This window comes from Oxyura jamaicensis, chromosome Z, assembly GCF_011077185.1.
Source record: "Oxyura jamaicensis isolate SHBP4307 breed ruddy duck chromosome Z, BPBGC_Ojam_1.0, whole genome shotgun sequence".
Classification (NCBI taxonomy): domain Eukaryota; kingdom Metazoa; phylum Chordata; class Aves; order Anseriformes; family Anatidae; genus Oxyura; species Oxyura jamaicensis.
Genome location: NC_048926.1, coordinates 67,952,329 through 67,978,267, shown reverse-complemented (window position 1 = coordinate 67,978,267; position 25,939 = coordinate 67,952,329). Strand labels below are relative to the sequence as shown.

The 25,939-nt window shown below is 48.1% G+C and overlaps 1 protein-coding gene across 2 annotated transcripts in view; it reads right to left on the bottom strand.

The window, feature by feature from the left end:
• The window catches only part of TDRD7 (tudor domain containing 7), a 46,875-nt gene extending 22,791 nt beyond the window's left edge, over nucleotides 1–24,084 (bottom strand). For both annotated transcript variants that reach the window (XM_035310320.1, XM_035310321.1), the window contains exons 1-6: nucleotides 24,036–24,084; nucleotides 21,354–21,583; nucleotides 13,575–13,716; nucleotides 12,280–12,493; nucleotides 7,634–7,719; nucleotides 6,211–6,428 (exon numbers count right to left, since the gene is read on the bottom strand). In XM_035310320.1, coding sequence (XP_035166211.1) covers nucleotides 6,211–6,428; nucleotides 7,634–7,719; nucleotides 12,280–12,493; nucleotides 13,575–13,716; nucleotides 21,354–21,560 — 867 coding nt within the window. In that variant the 5' untranslated portion in view covers nucleotides 21,561–21,583; nucleotides 24,036–24,084. The remainder of the gene's footprint in view (nucleotides 1–6,210; nucleotides 6,429–7,633; nucleotides 7,720–12,279; nucleotides 12,494–13,574; nucleotides 13,717–21,353; nucleotides 21,584–24,035) is intronic.
• Between the last annotated feature and the right edge of the window lie 1,855 nt (nucleotides 24,085–25,939).

The window sequence follows — 25,939 nt, the reverse complement described above, 5'->3', positions numbered from 1 at the left end:
TGAATTTAAGAAGAGATTGGACTGTGCACTTAGTCACATGGTCTGAACTTTTGGGTAGACCTGTGCGGTGTCAAGAGTTGGACTTGATGATCCTTAAGGGTCCCTTCCAACTCAGGATATTCTATGATTCTATGATTCTATGATTCTAACTTTACCTTCAGGCACCCTGCCTCTTGGCTAGCTGTTTAACTAGTGCTGCAAGAGAGCTGAATACATTTTAGCTGACAGGACCATTAAACTTTACACGCTAAAGACTGGCAGCAGACTAAAGAGAGAAGATCCTTACCGACCTTTAAGCCTCTTAACTCCAATAATAGCTCTGAGGTCCTCTAGGCATTGAAGCTATGTTTTGAAAAGAGTGTAGATAGTTGCTGACTGAGCCAACAATTTAGAGGCAGGAAAATGCCCCTATTTCAGTAAGCTGTTTCCACATAACTTCAGTACAATTTAGCTCAGGTGGACATTATTGGGCTACTATTTCTTGCACAAAAACTAATATTCAAGAAGAAACAGATTCCACCAGTCATTACTATGGCCAAGAGACCTTCAAGGATGCACACCACTGCAGAAGCCTTTAATTATAAGCAAAAAGCTTCACTTGTGAGCAACTCTCCAAATCAGCCACCTTTCTTTATCACAAATATCTCAGCTTGGTATCCAGCAGAGTTTATAGCTTTACCTGCAAGGTTCATCCTATTAACATGCCTGGCAGGCCTGCTTTGCAAGCACACCATGCCTGCTGTTGCTTCTCTGTTAGAGTACAAGAGTGCCAATGGCTGTCAGAACGTATTATCAAGGGCAACAGAGGCTGAATCATGCTACACAGAAGAAAAACATGTTTGTCCTAGGGCTGAGTAACAGAGGGAGCTCTTAAAAATTAGTGTCTGGAGTCCAAAATAATAAAGCTTCAAATAAAAAAAGATTTCAGGCTAAATACTGACACTGCAACTGAGTAAGCCAAGTAGAATGGAAAAGAAGAACAAGTCAATTCCTTTTCATATACACATACAGAGTAATGAAAGCAGACAAAATCTTGTATGTATTGCTAGGAAAAAGTACAAGTGTGCTTGATGATGTGCAACTGAACCACTATGCTAATACGTATATAAAATCAAAAGAAAATCCACTTTGCTGTGCCAGAATGATCAAGGTAAGGCTGAGTCTCGTTTACATGCTGTGCACAATGATGATGAAAAAACAGGTACACTGGCAACCTCTCTAGAGCATCAGGATACCTTCCAGGAAGGAAGTGGAAAAAACACCCTAAAATGAGTTTTTAGTCAGAAAATGTCATTCAGTGACATTTTTCAAGGCTCTATTCACAATTAATATATGCAGCTATTTTCTGCCATTCTTCTGCAAGGCAGGGCAACGAAATGCACAGTGGGGAGAAGTGTTCAGTGGCAGATGCAGAACATCATTTTGTGGTGAATGGGAAAAGCCTGACTCCATTATTCTTGGTATAAAACAGGTCCTCAAAGACTGCTCTAAAACACCCTTATCAGAACTGTCACACTGATTCAAACAAAATAACTTATCACAGTCCCGGAAGGGCTAAGGTCTGAAGGGGTGTCTGGACGCCATCTGGTCCAACCCCCTGGCTCAAACAGGGGCAACTAAAGCAGGTTGCCACGTCCAGGTGGCTTTTGAAGATCTCCAAGGAGGGAGGTTCCACAGCCTAGACAACCTGTGCCAGTGCTCAGACACCCTCCCAGTTCAAAAGTGTTTCCTGATGTACAAAGTAAACCTTCCCATGTTTCAGTTTGTGACTACTGTCTCTTGTCCTGTCACTGGCCACCACTGGAAAGAGACATACTCCATCTTCTTTGCACCCTCCCTTCAGGTATTTATATACACCGTCAAGATTCCCCGTGATCCATCTCTCTCTTCTAGGCTATACGGTCCCAGTTCTCTCAGCCCTTCCTCATAGGAAAGATGTTCCAGCCCCTTCATCTCTGTGACCCTTTGCTGGACTCTCTCTGTTAAGTCCGTGTCTCTTTTGTACTAGGAAGCCCAGAACTGTGCTGGATGGATGCAACCAGATTTAGAGCCAACATACTAATGTCCAAGTGGAAACCAATAACAAGGTCCTTAGGAAAGAGCACAGGGTAGAGGACTATTGTAATATACCTCTTCCTCCCATTTTAGAGATCCCATGGTTCAAGCACTATTGATTAGTGACAGTTTCTGAATAAAAAAGGAGCTCATGACTACTGAGGCCAGGGGTTATCCTGTGAATGTATTCAGTTGCTTTTGAACCCAAGATGATCACTCCCAATTTACCTTCTCACGGTCTCCTACTATTCTATAACCTGTATCTTCATCTTTTCTCACCTAAATCAATTAACTTAATTGTTGTTCATACAGTATCCATTACTTAGCTTTACCCTGGTTATCTTTCTGAATCACCCCTTCATTCTGCTTTATCTCTCAGGAAGTGTTTGAGTATTTTCTGGGTGGAGTCTGGAGAAGCACATCTGATTTTGACATGTAGTCGCACAACATATTTGCCCAGTGGCACAGTGTTTATTCTTTTGTTCTCTATTGCTTTTTGTGCGCTTCCTTTCACTTGCGTTTTTCCAACCCAATATTTTCATTAAGTTACTATAAAAGACAGTGTCACTTTTACCAAGTTTATTCCAGTAGGACTGTAGTTGCTGTAGTTAAGTTTCAGCTGCAATGTTATGGGCTTGCTATCTGGTATTACGGAGTTCTGCACTTCTTCAGGGAGCCATGGTCTTTGTAACCTGGAACAGCCCTGCATCATCAACCAACTCAGCACGTATTCACATCCTTTACCAACTTAACTGTCCTGACCAGCATGCGTCCAACTGCAGCCCTGTGAAAGTCCAGAATGATTTCCTGACTTCCTGAAAAATTAACCATTTCAGTTAAGTTTACAATCTCGGACTAGTTACACATTCATGCAAGAACCTTTCCTATTGCCCTAGGACTGTGTAATTCTCTAAAAGCTTTTGAAAGAAAACTTGGAAATTCAACTAAATGTTTTGAGAAAAGATGTAGGAATTTCATCTTTCCTCAATCATCCCATCCTTGGTGACTTGCAGAGAAGTTCCGATATTTGAGGAGAGCTGAGCAAGTGCAAGGAAAAAGTCTTTAAAACATACATGCTGCTCAGTAAGAAAGTTTATAAAGGGACTGCAAAAGATACCACAAAACATGCAGACAGTACCAAAAGTAAATTATTACCTTTTGATCATTTGTGACTTCCAAAAAACAATGAACTTGTTTGCTTACACGTCTGCATCCCACTCACTCCCATACCTCTGCTGTAGTGTTCTCTCTCCCTCAGAGGTTCAGCTGCCTGCATCCCAAGGATTCAAGCCTAAGCCCAAACACAGCAGAGCTACACAACTTTGGCTCAGAGTTCTAAAAAAAAAATTAAGTTGTGAGAAAGACTTGTGAAAGTATCTGTAGAAAGTTAAGAAATGAAACAGGGATAGGATCACTGAAAGGAGTATAATTAACGGCTCAAAGATGCATGGCAAAGTAATCTGTCAAATGGAAAGGTGTAAGATTTTGAAAGAAAAAATGAAGGTGTGAGTCACCAGCAGTCAGATGGATCCACCACAGCAGTAGTCTTGCTGGTAATGGAAGCAGACAATGCAGCAACACTCAGGATCTGAATGGCAGAGCTGTTGAAACACACTTTTCTGCTCCTGACTGAGATCTGCCCGGCCAGCAAAGACCTTCTGTCATTGCGTAAGGATGATCAGCCTATTTATTCTCAGCCCAGTTGCTCACAGATTATAGCCAAACTTCAATAAGTAATAGCCACTAAGTAATTACTTTGTACTTTTGTGTCTAGCTGTGCAAAATGAGATACTACAAGACGCTCAAGCAAACGAACCCAAAGAAGGGAGGTAGCAGACCAATGGGTAACAGTTACCAACAGTTGTAGTAAGTCCTCTTGGCTGAAAGTTGGAGACTGAAAGCAAGGCTGTCTACCTGTAAATCACAGCAGTTTCTGGAGGCTTCAGCTCACTAGATAGGAAACTTCCACTACTCTTGGTTGCAACCTAAACATGGGAAAGATCATCTCCCTAGAAGGAAAGCCTGAAATTCCTTCTTTCTAGAGAAAAAGTTAAGGATGTGAACTATTAAAAAGTGACACTGTCCAGGGCAGAGACCTCAAATAATTAGTCTGGTGACACTGAAAACGTAATACAAGGCTCACTAAGCTACTACTGATCAGTTGACATTCAGTAAGAGTGTGTGTTGTCTATTTAAGATGCTGAGAGAAACACCAGGTATGTTTCCTGTTTTGAGGCTGGCAGACACACCCATTTTAACTATCAAAAGAGGTAGAAGTAATTCAGAAATTAGTGATGGAATCATCTTTGTTGATGCCCAGAGAGGCTGTAGAGTCTTCTTCCCCAAAGATACTCAAAAGCTGCCTGGAAAGAATCCTGGGTAATGTGCTTTAGCAGACCCTGTTTAAGCAGGAAGGCAGGACTAGAGGATTTCCAAAAGTCCCTCTCAGTATCAACCATTCTGTGATTCTGTGACTCTGCCCTATGGCATTTCAAAGGATCTACATTGTGGTACGCTTGTTTGCAGGCCACTTGTTTGAACCACAAATAAACACAGTTTAAGACATGCGTGGTAGCCTTCATACAAGGCAGCAGTTCAAACTTTTCCATGCCAGAGTCATGAGTATTCTTTACATAAGTCAATAAAGTGTCAGAGTCAGGCTGTACAGGCTCATTAACAGTCCTCTACAATAAGGCTGACTGTGCCAAGGCACCTTGATAGCTCTGACTGCTGTGGTACTGTGCTTGCTGTGTTAGAATATTTCCACAGATTTAATGACCACTTATTTACACTAAAATGAATGTATTTGTTTGCTAGAAAAAAAGAGAGAGGCCCAACAGATAACAAGCAAATGGAAAGCAGATACAGATAGAAGATCCTGCATGAACAGTAACATCTGTCTGGAACACTAGCTAAGAAAAAGATAAGACTAAAATTTGCTGCATGAATTAAGCAACTAAGCTGCATGAATTAAGCTGTGTGAATTACGCTGCATGAACTAAGCTGCATGAACTAAGCCTGCTGTATGGGTAACATAGGAGCTGATCATTGACCATCAAAACAAATTGCCACTGTTTGTGTAAGTTACTGCTGTCTGTAGTAAGATGTGACAAATGCATTTTATGTATATGTTAGAACAACACGTGCTAATAGCATGCAAATGATGCTATTCCTGAAGAGCAAGTATTTATCATCAATGCAACTTATTTAATGTTTACGATAAAATACTTAGCAATATGGAATGAAAATCACTTCAAGCAGACAGGTTCTCACTTCTTTAAAAACCTTCTGGTGTCTTGGTTTGACAGATGTTGAAGTTCACTGAAGTTTACTTTAAAACTGGCCTTTTAAAGTAAAGCTAAACAACACCTTGGTGCAAAGTAGCATTAAACCCTAAATGTCTCCATCAGTGCAGAGAAGGGACAAAAGCACAGCGACCGAAGATCCTTAACCCAGTGGTGATGGCAACAAGCGTAGGCTCAGTCTGATGCCAGTTCCTAATAAAAAGGATGAGGATACCCCTGGTAAGCAGGAGATAACTGACACCAGTGGAGGGCAGGAAGAAGGAGAGCTGTAACTCCTTCCCTCAACATTATCACTTAACTTTCAACTAATTGCATCATAAGCCTAACTTACACTAAAAAAAATCAAGTAATCTTGACTTAAGATGAGGGAAGCATCTGTTAAAAAGTTGATTGGAAACTACTGAGAGACCTAAGACTGTTCTTAAAGAATTTTCTGGTAGCTCAACGATCTAGAAGGGGAAAAGAAGGCCCCACAATGTGGAAAAGCAAAGGGGGGGAAATAAATGCAAAATGCAAAGGAGGAAAATAAAAAACATTGCATGGTAGGTAAGTGTCATTGCCTATTGTTTGAGTTGTCAGTGTTATAGTTGGTGTCAAAGGTGGCAACTCGGCAACACTGAGCACTTGCTGCAGGAGGCCACAAAGGCTGACCTTTCTTCTCCAAAGCAATGCCAGACCAGTCAAGAACGACTTCTTGGATGTTGTTTCAAAGACACTTTTTTTTTTTTTAAACACAGCTGTTACGTATCTTGAAAGAAAATGCAAGGCTACCTAAAAGAACAGTAGGCAAACGAACACTGAAATCTGAAGGGTACTGACATCTTCCACAAAAACGATATTCAATACTTACTGTGCAGACATGAGGCCAGTGCTCAAGCTGACGGAGCACTGCTGTGTTAAGCTCGTCCCAGTACATTTCCTGGTAAATCTGTGCCATCTTCGATACCCAAATACCATTTCTGTACTTGTTCAAGATCTCCTTAATGCGGTTTTGGACTTCATTAATATTAGGAGCAGAACGGCCAGAGGCAGCAGTACGTGTTTCCACAATGGATGTATTTAAGTTATCTGTTAAATAAAAATAAAACCATGAAGTAAATGGTCTTATCAGCAGAGACAGATGTTCACCCACCTACTTAAAATTAAATATGGAAGCTGACAGCATTACACCAACTCTAAAATGCTGCACACTTGTACCACACAACTGTTTCGAGCTACTTTCTAAAGACCCATGGAAGTGTCAGACTAATTGGCCTGAAGATAGTTTTTCAATCACCGTAGCTATTTTCTTAAGAAAAGGTGCTAAATGTTTTTTCAGAAAGGATCCTGGAAAATCCAGAACCTTTATCCATGCCACCGCTGAGAGGCTGTGCTGAGGCAGTATCCCAAGACAGACTGAGGACAGTTTATTTTTGAATACAAACATAACAAAGATGCAGCAAAACATCAAATAATATTTTTCAAAATTCAGAGATGTACAAAACAGAAGAAAAATTCACCTTTCATTCTAATATAAGCAAGAGTCTGAATCCACCACCCAGTCCTTCTGTGTTACTTCATGCAACGAACCCCTCCAGCCAAGCTGGGAAATAGACAGCAGCTGTCTAGCTACTCTGGATGGTTTTCCTACACTGTGCATAGGAGACAGGCATTCATTATCCCAGTTGGAGGTTCACATCACTAGCTTGAGTGCTCCCTCATCTCTACCCTTTTTGCCCCTCGGAGGGGAACATATGCTACCAGACCTGTAGCTTCACAAATCAGCCTGGCAGGTCCCAAAGAAAGCAACTATCGTTTGCCAAGCCTGACCACCACACAGCCACTGTGAACCAGGCAGGCAGAAGGACATTTTCTGGTTAGCGTGCTGGGATTTCTGTGGCTGTTTCCTTCTGAAAGCCAAGATTTCACCCTCCTCTATTATATCCATACCCTGGCAGTGAAGTTAAGCATACTCCTCCAGTTTCCAAGCTACTCACTCATACTATGGATTGGCTTTTACATTTACTACACAATGATTTTCCTAGAAGACAGAAACAAAGAGGTAGACAAGTAAGCACACATACCCTCAGCACCATGAAGTCAAAGTGAGGGGATCTCTCACAGAACTTCATACCTTACCCATAACCATCTTCATTCAAAAGAAGTACTGAAATGGATTTTTAAGACTTTACCCAATCTAATCCCAGTAGCATGGACAAAACAAAACAAAAAAAAAAAAAAAAAACACAAAACAAAACAAAAAAAACACCAATTTGCTTGATGGGCAAACTTACCATTTGAATCAACAGAAGACTTTCTGGACAAGTGAACTTGCAGCTCCTTTTGAAATCGTGGTGGGACAGTCAGTCTCTTCTCAGGCCTAAAATTAAAAATAGAATCGCTTTAAATCATTCTCCTGGCTCTGAAAAGCATTCCATTTGCTTACATGACCTATACATTAAATAATACATAGTCCGCAAACTTCTTGCTGGCCCTATGCACAAGAGCAAACTCACACTGTCCTAACATGGAAGACAGCTTGATGAGCAATAGCAAGGCAAATAAACATGTGCTTTCTAGTTTGCCTTCCTACCCTGACCACTGGGAGGAACAAAACACAGGGTAAGACAACATTAGCAAAAGGAGAGCATCCAGGCCCAGCAACACAGATGGCAGTCTTAACATTTGACACGTTTAGCCTCTCTATTTGGTCTTTCTTTTGGCTGCTGTCTCAGTCTTGCTGCTGAACAGGCCTGCACTCACCTTCTTGGCTGCCATGTCAGTCTCCTGAAAGCATTAGGCTTCAGAACTCAGCACCACACCTAAAAATACACCGGAACTCGAAGTCTTTTTGTGGATGCTGCTTCTGCACTGTTGAACACATTCCTCTCTGGAGAGGTGTCCAACATAAAGGATACAAACAGCATACTTGCAGGTGTTCTTCTGATCTCCCCCAGCAAGCAGTGGCTTATAGTGGGAGCACATTCAGTGTAATAAGCTCCTGATTGCAGAGGGGTCACAACAGCATGTAGTACACCACTTACACTGCAAGCAATGAGTAAGAGTTGGAGAAAAGGGTTCAAAGGCAAGGACTAAGCCCTTCTCAAAGACACATATGCAAGGAAGAGTAGCAGTGGAGCAATCAGGGTGGCAAATGCACCAACGCAGCCCACCACACAAGCTTGTCAAGTTACTGTGAACCCCAGGAAGCTCCAAACCACAGCAACCACCGCACATGCACTGAGCTGGCTCTGCAGGTGGTCTCTGCCGACGGAGCCGGTGAGGACACAGGCCACCTCTGGAGTCCAGGGATAACTCTGGAGGAAACCACCAGCCACATAAACACTAGCGGAGATTCTCCCAGCTTCATCTGGGCTGTCTAAAGGTAGGACAGGGTCAAGTATTATGCTGAAGTCAGTAACTACTGCCACAGGAAGCCAAGGCTAGCACATTATTAAGGTGTCTTCACACTGACAATTAATTAGAGCAGAATCACAAATCAGAAAGAGGCTTCCTGCATACACACCCCTTCTAACCAGTATCTTCAAGATCTAACAAGACCATGTATCCCTCGCTTTTTTTTGATATCCTCATGAAGTGACAAAACTGCTCTGTCATCAGCTATGGGTTGTAACTTTAACCAAAAGCAGTACTTCTGTACTGGCACCAGTCCTACAGCATTAGTAATCAGGACAGCTGCTGTTCAATGCTGTCATTTTCAAAAGACGGAGAGGACAGAGCAGCAGTGCTGAGCAGCAGATTAACTACAAGGACATTTGTGAAACACAAGTGGGATGAGGCTTAGAAGTGCAAAGATAAAGGTCACCCACACCAAACCCGAACAGACATTCACACACAGCTCTTGTAGCATATATGAAGAGACTCTTCCATACTCTAGACACATCACAGGAACACCTATCTGCTGGGCACAGCCCACACCTCCCTGACAAAGTGGCAACAGTCTCTGATTAGGTGCCTTGTGACTGGCTATGTAGACCCTAAAAGAAAGCCAGGATCCCTTTCTCCTGCAACTACCTCTCCATATGTGCATTTATCAGTATGGGCAACTTCAAACTGGACTGTCACTTGAGAAAACAATCCCCTCAAGGGGAGAAGACTTAAGTAAATAAATAAGATCTACCACCATGGCTAGTGCGGGCAAGTGCAGATATTCCCCTCTCCAGCCATGCCCCCTGGAACAGCTTGGAAAGTAGCCTGGAACAGAAGTCAGATGCTTCCCTTGTGTTGAGACACATGACAAAGTTGGATTTGGGACCCTCTCAGTATTAAAAGACTTCATGGGATATCTTCCTGTGTTTTCTGCTGTGGTTCAATAGCTTCCCATGGAACAGGGTGGTGGTGTTCTGTGCCCAGCTACCACCAGTTTTGAGCCCTGCGATCAGACAAGGAGCCTGTGATGTGCTGCAGTCTTACCTCTGCAAAGATGAGATGGAACAGAACTCAACAGTCACGGGGGCAACGCACTTGTCACCAGCATGCAGACACGGACAACTCAACTGCCTGCAAGGCCTCATGCTCCACAGCTGTTGGAAAGTGCTCCCAGCAAGAGGACTCCCAACCACACCAACAAGAGAAGACATCAGCAGCAAGGCTCTTCACAACTTAACGCTTGGCCAGCCATGCAGCCCTGCACGTGCCCATGCACAGCCAACAAGGCAAGCAGCCAACTACACCTGCCTCAGCCAGAAGCCACAGCCTGCTCCTTCATGAGAGGCATGCCTTTCCCTGCCTTGCACCTTACCTTGGCGAGGCCCACGCCGTCAAACTCAGCACTGTCCAAAGGCCAGAGACCAATCCCAGGAGAGAGGCCAGGTGGCAGGCAACAGCAAACACTGCCTGCTGGTCCAAGCACGGGGGTCACCAAGCATCTCCACCTGCTTTCATCTGTGCCACCGCTTTCCAACTTCAGGGCCCCTGCAGTTTGCTTTACAAGCAAAGTCTTTCTCCTGTGGGCTTGCAGGGCCACAGCAGCATGCTCAGGGCAATACGCTGGCATGAGCTTAGACTGCTAACTGACTGCTGATACAAAGGCAGTCTCTCAGAACCCTCAACAGCATCTGCAGGAAGGCATGGGAGCAGAGCAGGAAACAACCTGCTGCAACTGCAGCTACCTTCAGCATCTCTCCCTAATCATCTATGTGTGATAGAGTAGGGAGGAGAAACTGCTGGGTTCCCTTCACCCAAAACAAAGCTGCAGCAAGCTCCAGAAGCTGTGGTCACAAAAATCTCCTAGCAAAACACCAGAGAGCACTGGAGAGGTGGGACACTGACTTGGGAACCACAAGAGAGCTGCCATCTGCTGCCTCGCTGCAGGGCTTGGCTACAAGTTGCAGGGTGGAACTCTGAGATGGGTCAGCACTCAGTCTGCCCAGTGGAAAGACATCCTGCCAAAGCCAACAGGTCTGCCATCGCAGGAGAGATGCTCCAAAGAGAGGGGGAAAACAAAGACACGTAAGTATAGCTCTGAGAGCACAGATGTGTTTTGCTGTCACTTCAGTAAATGGAGGTGTGAGGCAAGACTGGGCAGGTGTCAGGAGACAAACCCAGAGAAACTGCACCAGGACAGCTCCTCACCCCACCCAAGGAATTGGTGCCACTCAGCTTCTGCTGGCTGCTGAAGAGCGTGGTCAGAGCCAAGGCTTTCTGGGGATGCTGGTCACTCCTCTGCTCACTTGCAAACCGGCTGGAGGCCAGGACCTCCTGGCTCCAAGCAGCTTTCCCTCCTGCAATCCCCAAAGCCCACGCAAGCAACCACAGCAGCTCTGGAGACACAAACATCCCCAGCAGCAAGGACATCAGTTGTGGATCTTGCCACCCCTTCTTCAAGCTGGAAGTATTAATCCAGTCATGTGGGCCACAACACAGCCTTATGTTACAACACCATATGAACCTCTCCTCCACAAGCACAACCTCTAGCAGGTCCCCATGCTAAGAGGTCAGCACTTGGGCTCTTCCCAACAGCCAAAGATGTCTTCTCCACAGCTACCTTGGACATAGCACATTTCTGTTGCAGTTTCACCTCCTGAGCAGGAACAGATGCTAGAAACGAAAGGAGAACATAAGATGTTCCCTGAAAGGAGCAGAGGGGAACCTGCAGAGAGGAACAAAAATGGAGCACACTGTCTCAAAGTGTCAGAACACGGCTGTAGTACACCTACTTTCACTTCAAGCACTGCAAAACTCTGAACTCCACAAAAATACTTCTAGCCTTCCAAAGATTCACCTGGGCAGAAGCATAACGGCCTCTGACGCTCACGGCACCCACAGGAGCTGACGGAGCAGAGCGCTCCTGCTCTCGCATGGGGTCTGCCCCAAAGAGCAGGCACCACGGCAGGATCAGGGCCTCCCTCTGCCCCGTGATGCTCACGGCCACGCCAGCCGGGAAGCGGCTGCCTGCTCGCTGGGTGCCAGCCGGACTGCTGACCGGCCCCAGGGCCTGCGGGGGATTACCGGCACAATTGGCTAAGGCAGACCCAGCGCGGCCACAATGGGAACAGCAAACGCAGCCCTGCACCGTCAGCCGGCGGCCCGGCCAGCGGCAAGCACCACACAAAGAGAAACGATGGCCCAGCAGCTCCGTAAGCCGCCTGCATTGCAGATGCTCACGCAGGAGAGACGCAGCCAGCGGGGAGTGCCAGCCCAGCAGAACGGCACCTCCGGCTCACGGGGCAGCTGCTGCCTGCACGCTCACCCCAAGGGCACAGAGTGCCAGCGCTGCTGCAGCTCTCCTAGGCAAGGGGAGCTGCTTTCAGAAAGGCCACTCAGGTCACCTTTCTCCTTCCACAGCACCTACTCACATGCCAAAGTCACTTGCTCCAAGGCCTCTAGCCCGGATTCCCATATCCCAAAGCACACACATGGCAGCATCCAAGGATCCACCACGCTTCGCTGCATCTCTCACACACACGCACACACTGACCTGTTGACCACAGTGACATGCCTCTGCATCGGGATCTCTTTGGATGGTCCGCTCCCAGTGGCCGGAGGCAAGGCAGACCGGGCACTCTCCATGGTGGGCTTCACCACGCCACACGCCACACCTGTGCCTCTCGGCACGCGAGGAACCGGCTTCTTGCCGCCTTCTTCTGGCATGCTCAAAGACTGGGGCTGTCTCAAAGTTCCTTTGGGCTTTCCTGAAGAGTTTGCAGATGTAGCTGTGAGTAGTGCTCTCCTCCACCCAACCCAAACAGGCCTCACATAGAGCAGGTATCGCCCTCCCAGGAGCCCCTGCTCCTCCAAAAGATCTTTATGAATTATGCTCTTGGCTACAACCATGATCTCCTTAGGGGTGTTCCTCACCAACCAAAAGCAGTGGCAGCTTCCACAAGCACAGCACCCGCAGCCTTTCTTCAGCTCCCCAAGCACCTCGCGACAGCACTCCTGCTTCCTGCTCTGTGTTTTAAGAGCCCTGACAGCAGGGCTGGGAACCAGCAACTGGCAGCCCTGCTTTAGCTGTGTCCCCACTTACAAGCTGCAGCCTGACATGTCTTTGGAGGCATCGCAGCACCAGGGCCTTTCTGATCTTCATCCTGCATCTCCAAATCGCTCTCTCCCATCTGGGGAATTCTTCTGGTTGCAGAGGACAAGCTCAAAAGCCCCCTCTAAAATGCTGGCAGAGGAAACCCATGGGTCCAGGTGGGATCATTACCCCTCCAAGCACCTGGGCAGCACTACCAGCCTAGCACCCACACCATGGTGAGGGGAAAACAGCTGCAGCAGTGCACACAGACAGGCACAGTGGAGCAAAGAGCAGGTCCTGGACATCAGCTATGTAGGGGCACCAGGGCACTCACAACAGCAGCAGGAGCTGCAGAGACAGCCACAGCTGACACTGTGTGGGCCCCTCCTCACCAAGGGAGCACAGCTCCGAGCCACGGGCCTAGCCCATCCTCTAATATCAAGCACTCACCACCACTCCACTCACCCACGTCTCCCACAAAAACATGACCAGCTGAAATGAAGCCAAGTGACCTTACAGAGCATTTTTTTCAAGAATATCCAAATCTTGTGCATATTGCAGAAGGCCTTCCTCACAGACCTTGGAGGGCAAGCACAGACACCCTCTGCTGGCACCGCTTCCCACTACCTGGAACCTTCCAGTGAGACCATGCAATGTGTGGCTTTCAGTGATGCACCTCAGCGAAAAGACTTTTGCTTCAGCAGCTGCACAGCTCTTTGACAAAGGCAGGCCTTTCACAGCTGCCTGGGGCTTACCTACAAGTGCGACTGGAGACGTGTTCTTCAGCCTCATCTGGCAGTTCACTTGCCGACCCATCTTCTTCTTGGAACTCCTCTGCCGGGCTACCAGTTGAGCAATTTGCACAGTCTCGGGACAAGCAACAGCATGGCAAGTCATCTGTGTGGAACAGGAAGGGGATGGGGGTGGAAACAGTCATTGAGGCCCAACCTCATCCACAGGCAGCAAGTTTTGTATTTGCTGGCTCAGAGGCCAGCAGACACTTTGACAAAGGATTCAGCAGCAGACACAGGAGACAGCCTTCCTCTGCTGCCACAGTGCATCTCAGAGACCAACAGAGCAGCCAGCCAAACCCACCCAAGGCTCTCCATCCCTTCCCTCTTTAGGTTGGGCCATACCTGCGAAGAGCCCAGTTTCCCGCTTGCATCCTACAGACCCACAATACCATTTTACAGCACTTCTCTGCCCTTTCTCCATCTCCAACCAAGTCAACAGAGGGGTTCCAAGGGACTCCTCACACCTACACATACGCCTAGCATGGACTTTGGACAAAGTGCCAGAGACAAAAAATGCCAGCCATCCCACTGCTGACAGCCAGCTGAGGCAGCTGGGAGAGTACTCCAGCACTCCATGGACACCACTGACAGCAACCCAAAAAACGGAGTCCAGGGTCTCAGGGCAGCTCCCCATGGGTGACAGTCATGGTCTGTGGTGGGGCAGGCTGAAAAAAGGTTCCTCTTGCACAGCACCGCTACCCTACTCACCGTGACCCCACACAAGCACACAAACAGACAAGTCAGCACAGGTTCAGGGACTTGGCAGACACCCCTCAAATTCAGCAAACAGCAGCTCCAGAAAGGAACTTTGCTGACAAGGAAGGCAACAACCAAAAGAGACAACCCTAGTACAAAGTCAAAATTTGCGGGAGTGCCAAGCAGCAACAGCTCCCTCTACAGCTTGACAGCTCTCCTTGGTCTCCCTGGCTGACCCCAGCAGCCCAGGGGAACATGGGCAAGGGAGGACAATGGCACCAGCAAGGCAGCACTCAACCTCCCAGCAGTGTGCTCCACCTCACCCTTTCCCTCCTCCTCCTCCACTGCACACACCTGCATCACCAGGCTGTGAGCCCCTGGAGGGAGGTCCTGTCCTTCCAGGGACAGCTCTTCCCACCAGAGGAGATGCTGCTGAGGAATGACACCATGCACCTGCTGCATAGTCACCACCTGTATGCAGCGGGGGTGTCGGAGCTTGGGCTGGCAGCATCTCAATACGCAGCCTCAGCGGTGCAGTGGTGAACACAAGGAGTCAGAGAGTTGAGGATGGAAGAGATCTCTACAGACCACCTTGCCAACCATCCCTACTCAAAGCAGCATCCACTATGCCTGATTACTTCGGATATTTTCCAGCTGGGGTTGGAATATCTCCAATGGTACAGACTTTTCAACCACTCCAGACTGCTTGTTCTAGGGCTTGACCACCCTCATTGTAAAAAAAAATGTTTTTCTCCTGTTAAAATGAAGTTACTTGCATTACACTTCACACCTCTTGCCTGTTCACTGAATACCCCTGGGAACTGGAGTTGCAGCCTGGCTCCATCTTTCTCACCCCCACCAACAGCTATTAATGCACACGGGTAGGATCCTGCTCAGCTTTCTTAGCCCTCCAACACGTAAGAGGTGTTCCAGTCCCTTCAGCATCTTTGCGTCCATTCACTGGACTTGCTCCAGTATGTCCACACCTCTCCTGCTCTATGGGACACAGGACCTCAGGTGTGGTCTGTACAGGGGGGAACGACCACCTCCATCAACATGCTGGCAATGGTCTCCCTAACACGTCTCAGTACACCACTGGCCTCCTTTGCTGCAAGAGCACGTTGCTGCTCATGGCGAACACAGTGTCCAACAGGATCTTCTCTGCCGAGCTGCCTTCCAGCTGGTCAGCCCCAAGACTGCAGTGGTGCATGTAGTTATTCCTTCCCAGCTGCAGGACTTGCCGTTTCCCTGTGCTGAACTTCAGTGTGTTCCCGTTGTCCCATTCCTCCACTTGCTGAGGTCCCTCTGGGTGGCAACACACCCATCTACTCTCCACTCATCAGTCATCCAGAGACTTACTAGGGGTACTCTATTCCTTCATCTAGGTCATTCATGAGAACGTTGGACAGCATTGCCACGCTGTGAACCTGCAGAGCATACTGCTGCTGACTCATCCCCAGCCAGGCTTTGTGCCACTGTTACAGGAGACAGTATCTAAAGCCTTATTAAAACTGAGAGAACTACATCCCGTGTTCTCCCCTTGTTAATCCAAACAGTCACCTCGTTGTGGAAGGACACCAGGCTACCAGGTAGGATTTCCCTTCATAAATCCATACTGACTACACCCACATGTCTCGTTGTCTTTCACGTGTCTGGAAGAGGCTTCTTGGATTAGTTACTACATCACCTGCCCAGGGAGCAAGGTCAGCTCAACCAACCTGTGGTTCCTCTCCTCACATCCTCCTTCCCACCCTTTCTGAAGACAAGGGTGATACTTAGTCTCTCCCAGTCCTCAGGAACCTCTCACAAATCACAATGACCTTTAAAACACAATCTGGAATGGCCTCACAACATCCACCTCTCTACGCACACGTGCATTTTGTCAGACCCACAGACATCTGCATGCCCATTTTGCTTAGGTGTTCTCTAACATCACTTTTCCTCCACTGAGGCTTGCCCGGGACTTTCCCACTGGTCTCTGGAGCTTTCGGGTGGCTGATGGTCAGTCTTACCAGAGAAAACCAAGGCAAAGAAGGCAGTCAGTGCCTCAGCCTCCTCCATGTCCTTTAAGACTAGGTCCACATTCCAAATCCTCCAGTCATCCTCCACATTTTCTCCAGTCATCCTTTTCCCTGATATGTGCCTGTAGAAACATTTCATCTTGTTCTGCATATCCTCAAGCAGATTCAGCTCCATACTGGCTGCGACTTTTTTAACCGTGCATGGGCAGTATCTCTATGTTCCTTCCAACTCACACAATTCTGTCCCTGACTCCTAGTTTCCCTTTAACGGCAGAGTTAGGTCTAGAGCTCCCTGCTGACTCGTGCATTACTCCTGCAAAGTTTAATACCCTATTTGTCAGGATGAACTGTTGTTGGTCCAATAGGTGCATTAGATACATCATATCTGAGTTCCAGGTGGCTCCAGAAGGGCAGAAGGGTGTCACTGAACTGTCCTTTCAAAGCACTTACTTGCTGCAGCATTTCCTAAGAGTGCTGTCACTGCAGCACTCAGGTAGCCAATAACATGCTTCTTTCTGCCTAGCATTCTAGCAAGCTTTCTCCAGCCACCCAGGTGTGTTTTGTTTGTTTTATTTTGTTGGTTTTTTTTGCTCCTCCAGTTCCAGCTCTCCTTTTTAATCCTTAGCCAATACTATTTGAGAGCAAGAGGTTTCCAGTACTGCTGTACTACGCAGTATTTCCAAACTGAAAGTGAAAGATGAAACTGGACTCCAGCATGCAATGTACTTTACAACAAGCATTAACAGACTGCCTGTATATTACAGCTGGTCTGTGTGGTTTTCTGTTAAGCCTTCAAGCATTTTAAGTCTGCAGGTCATCAGCTCCTACCCATTTTACCACTTCACGATGACTGCAGGAGCACAGCTTTATTATGAGATCACCTTGTAACACTATGCTAGAGAATGTTTTTTCTTAACAATTCAACCCAATACCTTTGCAACAGAAAGAACAAATTCTGTCTGTGAAGAATAGGCATGGCCTTTGTAAACCATGGGCTCCCTGGGGAGCACGTGAAAGAACCTGCAAAACTAAGCAGCTTGTCAGATCCCTTCACAGAGACATGTTCAGAAGAGTGCAACAGGACCCTCTTGTCGGAATCTTATTTGGTCTGGATGGACTAATGTGGCTCCTTTGCTTAGGCAGGAAGGACACCTGTTAGAAACACTCACTTGTCTTTAAAGCATCTCAGAACCAGCCTGTTCTCTTTGAATTTGGTTGCACTTTACTACTGCTTTTAATAGACTCACTCAAGAGAAGAACTTGGTCATCCAGTGGATGGTACCAGAGCGAGTCTTGCCTCACCTCTGTGGAAAGGTGAACCTGAAATCCTCAGTGCTTCACCCTTTCAGAGATGTCTGTGCAATACTCTGTACTCCATGCTCTGAGCACAGATGTCATACAGCTATGGTGAAATGCAATACAGCAAAGTGTTGTAGCTGATTTGCTGCAGCTTTCTTCTAGTTTTTCTGCTGTTCCTCTGTTTTCTCCTGTTTCTTGGACCAGCTATTTCAGAGACTTTTTCTTCAGAGGGTTACTCTCAGAACTGGCAGTGCTTTGGGAGCTGTTCTGAAGGTGATGGCATTCTGTCTTGGTTTTCATACTGTTGCAGTATAAATAATAAATGCAGTCTTTCTTATCCCCTCATCTGCATGTTTGGATAGTTATCTCCCAAGTCACTTCTCCCTGCTCCTACTTTGTGCATACTTCCTTTTAATGGGTTAGTTTAATCAAGAGCTGCTTGTTCATCCATGTAGGATTCCTGACACCTTTGCTTATTTTTCCCGCTTGTTGAAATGGACCATTCTTGAGATTGGAATTGATCCTTGAAGATCAGCTGGACCACTCTTGTCTCTAGGACTGCATCCCATGGGATTCTTCCAAACAGACTCCTGAACAAGTCAGTCAGCTCTCCTGAAGTTCTTCATTGGGATACTGCCATTAGTTTTTTCCCCTCCTTTCAAGACCCTGAACCCCACCACCTTGTAGTTACTGTAGCCTCTGTGAGGACAAGGAACTGCTAAAATAAGGCTTCTTGCAGGTGCTTGAAGGTGTGGCCTACTTCATCTACTACTTCTTCGGGGCCAGCTGTCAGCTACCACAACGGGTCTCTGTAACCCCAGTGAGATCACAGCCCTGCTAATGTGTACAGACCTTAAATTGCTCCTGTGCATGCCCCACAGAGTCTGCAGGAGTGTACGGGCACTTGGGAGAGGTGCTCAGTTGTGCTCACTTCCAAAAAAAGTGTGAGACTTCTCCTCACAATCCTAACAGACATTTCCTTGTTCACATGGATGCACTAGGGATGGACAACTGTCAACCCTGATTCACTGATTACAGTGACCCTTCTGTTTCATTCACCTCACACATTTTTCTCCCTGCTTGGTCCTACATTCCCTCACATGACTGGTCATCCTCACCCTCCCTCCATCATTCCTGGTTTAAAAAGGCATACAACCAAAAGGGCGTCACCTGAGGGCAAAGAATCCTCCCCCTTCTGCCTCTCTTCACTCTTCACACAGGACACTCAGAACAAGGCAGTTCCCAGCCCCTGCCAGTACACAACCACACCCGTCACCCTCTGCTCAGTGTCTGCCCAGGTCACGTTCTGTGGTGGTTTTACCGTGCTAGGCAGCTGAACACCACAACCGCTCTCTCACTCCCCCTCCTCAGATGAGGAGGGGAAGAAGTAAAGGAAAGAACAACTCACGGGTTGAGATAAAGATGATTTAATTAAAGAGAAAAAAAATATTAAGGAAAGATTATTATTAATTAAACAATTTAACAAAAGGGATAAAAGGGAAGGGGGAAGAGGGAGGGGGAAAGGGAATAACAAAACAAGTAAAGGCTGTGTGGAAGTGCAGAGGAAAGAAATTACTCTCTGCTTCCCACAAATGAGCGATGCTTGACCACGTCCTTGAAGCAGGGCCTCAACGCACGTAGCCGGTGTTTGGGAGGAGGACAGACGTTTTCACAATGAGAGCCCACCCCTCCACTCTTCTTCCTTTTTCCACCTTTTATTGCTGAGTGTGACATCATATGGTATGGAATATCCCTTTGGTTGGTTTAGGTCAGCTGCCCTGCTGATGTTTCTTTCTCACTTTTTGCCCACCCCCTAGGAGGGTCAGAGAGTCCTGATGCTGTGCCAGCACTTCACAGCAGCAGACACAACACCGGTGTGATCCCACTGCTGTTGTAGCTACAAGTGCAGAGCGCAGCACTGTATGGGCTGCTGCAGGGAAAGTTAACATCCCAGCCAGACCCAGTACACATTCTGAACAGCAGACACAGGAGAGTCATAAAGCAACAACAGGGGCTCAGTCTTTATGAGCAAATTCTGCCTCCCAGGTTGTCAGAGTGCTTCCTTTTAGTTGCTTCAGTCACGTAGTGCATTAACAGCACACCAAAACCAAAGTGAGCCCTACTGAACTACAAGAGTCTTGTTTAGTTTCTTCCTCTTTTCCTACCTTGTAAAGCTACATTTCAAGCTCTCCTCACAGCTGCCTTAGAGAAGGCACTGCCTCTAGCATTACCCAAGTGTCCACAGGGCTCTCAACACACATCACATTCCTGGATAAGCAAGGCTCTTAAGGGAAAGGGAGGATAACAGATTACATACACCCTGCAAGGCCCAAGTTAGAAACAGATGGCTATTAGCCAGAGCCACCATGAGGAAGCATTAAGTTGCAGCACCACAAACTGTCCCAGAGATATCTGCATTCGTGTTACTGGCATAGCTGCAGCCAGTGCAGACTTGGGGCAAGCAAAAGAGAACCTCAGATTTCTTGTTGCAAAAGTGCAAACCCTGACAGTTGCAAAAAGGCAGCAAGGGATCTGCTTGCTTAAGAACACGACTGCTTTTCCAGGCATCTGCATAAAATCTGAAGAGTTACAGGATGCTTCTTATCACCCTCTTCACAGCTAACCAGGACGTAGTTCTGAGCTCATAGATGCCACCCTAACCCAGCTGAGCCAATAGATGAACTCAGCCTTAATCAGTCTCCCCAGACCTGGTGTTAGACCCATACTATTTTGTCAAACATCTGTTAGCTTACTCCTCTCCCCAAGCTGACATAGATTTCAGAAACGGCTCCAACCACCAAGCGGTTTCAAGCTCTCCTCTCTAACACATCATCTACAGTCTAATAGGTCAACCATCAAGAGAGATGCAGAAAGGCATAGCATTGCCTTCCAACTCACAACCAGGAACTTCAGACTCAGACAAGGAAGCCTGTGGTTCTGGCAAGCTGCTTCCAAGCTGACAGGCAACACAGGCTATTGCAGCAAGGCTGAGGAATAAAGGAAAACTTCTACCACACTAATTTTCTCTGTTGAGCTCTGCTCCACCTCCTCCACAAAAACAAACAAACAAAACAACAGTGGATCCATGACATCTGCACTGACTGCTCATCCCCCACAAACTTGCTAAGCTGAGGCACATCACAACACCTGTATGGGCTCCTGTAAGACTTGTATGGCAAGTCTTCAAAGTCCTGCAGCACTGCAACTCTTGTCAAAAAAAAAAAAAAAAAAAAAAAGAGCACTAAGCCTCAAGCAAACACTGTCAGGCTTGTAGACAATGGCACCTACAACAGTTTTGGTATAGGAAAAGATGCCAGAACCGCATCCTGAAAACATGCTCAAGATACATGCACAAGAGTGAATGTTCTGTTCCCATGACAACCCGCTAATATCCCCCAGAGGAAAATATGTTGAAACAGGGACCACAGCTCTATTGTCAGGCAAAGTATCTTTCCAGCCAGAAGTCCTGCACAGGGGGAAAGTCCCCATAACCTTCCACCTTCTGCAAACAGTACTTTCTGATCCATATGCAGACTCATGAAAGTAAGGGGTACCTGGTCTATGCCACAGATTCTACCTCTGATAGCACTAGTGTACCACACACATTATTTTTCTCAAAAAAAAATGACATGGACAGAGGTAAAATTATGAACTCTGCACACTTCACAAACACAAATGCCATTTCCAGCTTGCTGCATCTCTCTCATTTATCATGGATGCTTACCTCTCCCATTTTATTCCCTTCGATTCTGACCACTCCTGGGATGCTCTCCAGGTAGCCTTCCAGAGTGTTATGTCCTAAGTGCCTGAAGGGAATCCACTCGCCAGTCAGCAGTTTGTATTCATTCTGAAGTTCTGACAGGGGTATGCCATATTTATTGGAGTGAAGAACAGCTCGCAGCGTTTTCGCGACCAGGTCAGGCTCCTGCATCTTCACCTATAACCCCTCCACCCCAAAAAGAAGAAAGAAGCATTTTAACAAACGCAAGCTAACACTACCACCACCACTCACTGCTCAACCTCCCTCCCCAGGTGAGGGGCCACAAAATGGCTTGGTGACTTTGGCGACTGTGATGTACTTGTGGGGACGTTGGCAGGGGCCAGGTCCTGCAGGTGGACTGTGTGGTGGCACGGGCAGATGAGGGGCTTGACAGAGCCTAAAACAGCAGTAACCATTCCCACACACCACACAGGATTCTGCCATGTGTGGTAGGGGCAAGGAACCACTGCTGGCTGATCACAGAGCAGCTGTGTGGCACGGAACAAAATGGCAGCCCCCTCACACAAAATGGCAGCTGGAACAAGGCGGCAGCCCCCTGCCCATGGATTGGGCTGTGACAAGGTCTCCCTCCTGGCCAGGGCAGGTGGCCCCGGTCTGAAGATGGGTGCTGGGGGAGCTCCCATGCCTCACCCACTCACAGACCTGGGTCCACCAGCTGCACCAGGGAGCTCCTTCTCCAACATGCACTGCTGCTGCTGGCGCAGCCGCTCCTGGCACTCTCCACCGGCATCGTGGGCTAAACCCCCTCATGGTCAGCAACCCAGCTCACGCCTGGCCTCCACTGCGATACTGAGGGAGGAAGGTGTTTGGGCACGGCCAGTGAGCCCAACCCCAGTCAATGCCTGAGGGCAGGGCTGCACAGATTAAAGCAATTTGGTCCTGACCCAAACCAGTGAGGATAAAGTCTGGGCGAGGCAGCCGATGTCCTTGGTCCTAAAAGACTAGTTGCACTGCTGGCTGGTCCCCAGGACACCTCTCCCTATTGTTTCCCTTTTTTGGGGGAAATCACACCAACTTGAAACAGAAGAGAAATCCCAATCCTCAGCATGTTTCAAGTGCTACAGTACACATTTCAGTCCACACAGAGATACTAACACCATGCCTGCTTTGGTGCACCCCAAGCACATGATGGCCCAACTTTGGGCAAGAAAGCACAGCATTAAGTCCAACTCTTGATCAGCTTCTTGAGCAGTTTTACTTCATGCACACACAGCAGCTTACTAACCTGAGCTGGTGTCTGTATTCTGTGTTCACATATGCTTATATTTACACACCTGTAGATCCACATAACACCACACGGGCATACAGTGCTGTGTGTGAACATGTGCTTGCAAAAGCAGTTTAATCAGCTGCCACAAATCAGCAGAAGAGGTCACAGAAGTTTCAGTATCATTGGAACAACACACCTTTTCTCTTGCAGGAGGGCAGGTTGTCACCGAAATCACATAGATCAGTACCCCTCTGGCAACTTGTAAATCCTCACAGCATCTGGTAAGTGGCTGTGGCCGCACTTAACTCTGCTCGGGGCAGGAGGGCACTCCAAGCAGTCATCCCAGCACTTCCTGCTCTTGCAGAAACACCAGTGGGTTTCATTTACTACTCCTGGAGCAGCCTCTACCACAGACACCTTCACAACGCCCCCAGCTCCACTACAGACCACAGAGTTATAGCACTCAGGTGGAACATGTGTTAAACACACACATTTACACACCTCCCGGCGGCACCGGGCAGCAGCCCTGCCAGACACGGCTCCTTTCCTCTTGTCAGCCCCAGCCGCTGGTGAGCGGAGCTTCGTGGGCACCCCCTGAAGAGGCAGAGGAGCTGCTGCTCACCTGCCAGCACGGAGGGCCAGGAAGCCCATCTCTCCTGGGGACACTCTCAGTGCTACGGGGACGTGGACAAGTGCATTAAGTTTTGACTTGACACTAAAAGTCTCAGTTGCATAAACGAAACACCAAGCGGGCAGCTTAGTCTGCAATTTTGTTCCACGTCACGTACATTCGAGAGAAACTGAAAGTATCTGGCGTCCTCCTTCTTTGCTCTCCCATTTAAATAACATATTCAAACCCTTACTTCCTTATCACGACTCTCAGAAGTCCCCTTAACCTAACTAGCTGAATTGGGCTTGCTGTGTTAACATCTGCTCAGGGAAAACAAACATGACATCCATTAATGAGGGGCAAAGGCTGACAAGAAGGAAAAGTTGCGAACAGCCTGGGAGGGCAGATCCGAGAGCTGATTCCCGAGGACCTAAGTGCAGCAAGGGGCAGCGCGGAGGCACTGCATCACACCGCCACCAGCCAGCTCTGCGGCAGGCTAATAGCAAGGAAGTAAGTTGTTACGCTGCCTGCAGCTTCTCATATAAAATATACCCTCTCGCACGTACTACGAGGAGTAGCCGCGGAGGCGCTCCCCTGACGGCAGGCAGCAGAGTACAAAGGTGAAGCCCAGCGCAGCCTGCAGCCGCGACATCCCCACCCGCGGAACCCGCGGCAACAGCAGCGGGTTCTGGGGCTCACGGTAACGCCCGGCAGCCCGGGTCGGGCTCGCTCAGAGCCGCCCGCCGCCCCTCCGCGCCGCCTCCCCCCGCGGCGGCCCCGCTCCTCCCTTACCGCTGCCTCGCACCGCTCCCGCCGCCGCCGCCACCTCGGGGCCGGGCAGGGTCGGGCAGGGGCTGCCCGTAGCAGGGCGGGGCAGGGGGCGGGGCCTGGCTTCACCTCCTCCTTCCGGGAGGGGCGTGAGCGAAGGTGGCGCCCAATCGCTTCTCGAGGCGGATCGCTCCCCCGCCCGCCCGCGGCCAACTACCGCCCCCCGCTGCGCCCGTCGGCACGCCCTGCCTCCATGTGGCGCGCGTGCGCGTTGCTCAGCTCTCCCCTCCTCAGGGGAGAGGGGCGGCCATCTTGTAGTGCCCCGCCCTGCCCGGTCCGCCTCAGCGCCCCCTGCCCCGGGCGGCGGGGCCGGGGCTGTGCCCGGCTGCCACGTGGCAGCGGCTGGAGGAGGGGCTGCGAAGCGCGGTTTAAGTTAATTCGCATAAGCAGCTCTATTTGTGATTACTGTGAGAGGGGGTTATTCCTACTTACACCTGCTAGCTGCCCAAAGCAAATAAAATCACCATCCTGGCCCCGTAACCCTGCAGCTCACCCACTGTAACATCCCCTTCTTGTGCCCAGCAGGGGAAGAGGAAATGGCTTCAAACTGTGCCAGGGCAGGTTTAGGTTGAATATCAGGAAAACCTTCCTTACTGAAAGGGTTGTGAGGCAATGGAAGGGGCTGCCCAGAGATGTGGTTGAGTCACCAGCCCTGGAGGTATTAAAGGACGTTTAGATGTGGTGCTTAGGGACATGGTGTAGTGGAGGACTTGGCACTGCTAGGTCAACAGTTAGACTTCATGATCTTAGAGGTCTTTTCCAACCTAAACAATTATGTGATCCTGTGGAGATGTGCTCTGCTCCTAAGGACAGTATTAGAGGGGACATCAGGCCAAGCTTCACGATGGCAAATCAGTGGAGGGCTGCCAAAGCCAAGCCAGAGGCTGACCCTACCGAAACAGGCCCGTGCCACAAGGAGACTGCAGGGGCACACACTGGGGACCGAGGATGAGATGCTGAAGCTTGCTTGTGCTCTGTACTGCACTGGAGTGTGCATATAAAGGGCTCCTGGTAGTGGCTGCCCAAGACTTGCTGACAGCTGCCCTTCTGCCACCACCTTGACAGCCTCTCGAGGCTGCTTCCTGTCAGAGCCCTGTGTTCTCTGATGAGGCTTTTCTAGAAACTTCACACATGGAGAGTGCAATGTTTAATATAGAGTTTACTTATTTGAGGCTATTTGCATTTAAAAGGGATTTTGGTTTAGTACGATGATGCATCAATCAATTAAAATTCACATTGCACTTCACAGACTATTACAATCCCATTATGTTGTTGAATTATAGTGTAGCCATAAATCTCATTATTTGTCTCCAGAATATGCTTTTGTTCATATTACTGACCCACCCTAATTACAAACAAGACATATATATGGATTATCACCAGTTCAAGCCTGGAGTTCACTTTTTAGAGGTCCTGTGTTCATTGCTTTTGAGGTATTTGTACTTGCTATTATACTTGCTAAATTGTACCCTATTATACTTGCTAAATTACTATCATAAAGGAAAGAGGGAAGCTGAGAACCTGTGCTGCTGAAGACAACTAACTGTCCCACCAGTGACATGTGAGTGAGCATATTTCTTCCCCACCCTCTGGGTCTGAGGGAGTGAACCATGCGCACCTGCAGCTTGAGGCCACAGCCACTGCAGAGCGAGGTCCCCCTGGCAGGATGTGTAGCTCAGCTCCTTGGGCTTCATGGTGCTTGTAGTGCAACTTCACCAGCTCCCAGGCAAAGGCAGAGTCACCACAGGCAAAGTCCCTTCCTGAGTGAATGACAGGGCTCTACGGAAAAGTAAAACAATAAGCTAAATACTGGCTGTAGTTACCTGTGTAACGAATAAACAAATATTGATTAGTCATAGGATCATAGCATTTAGCATCTAG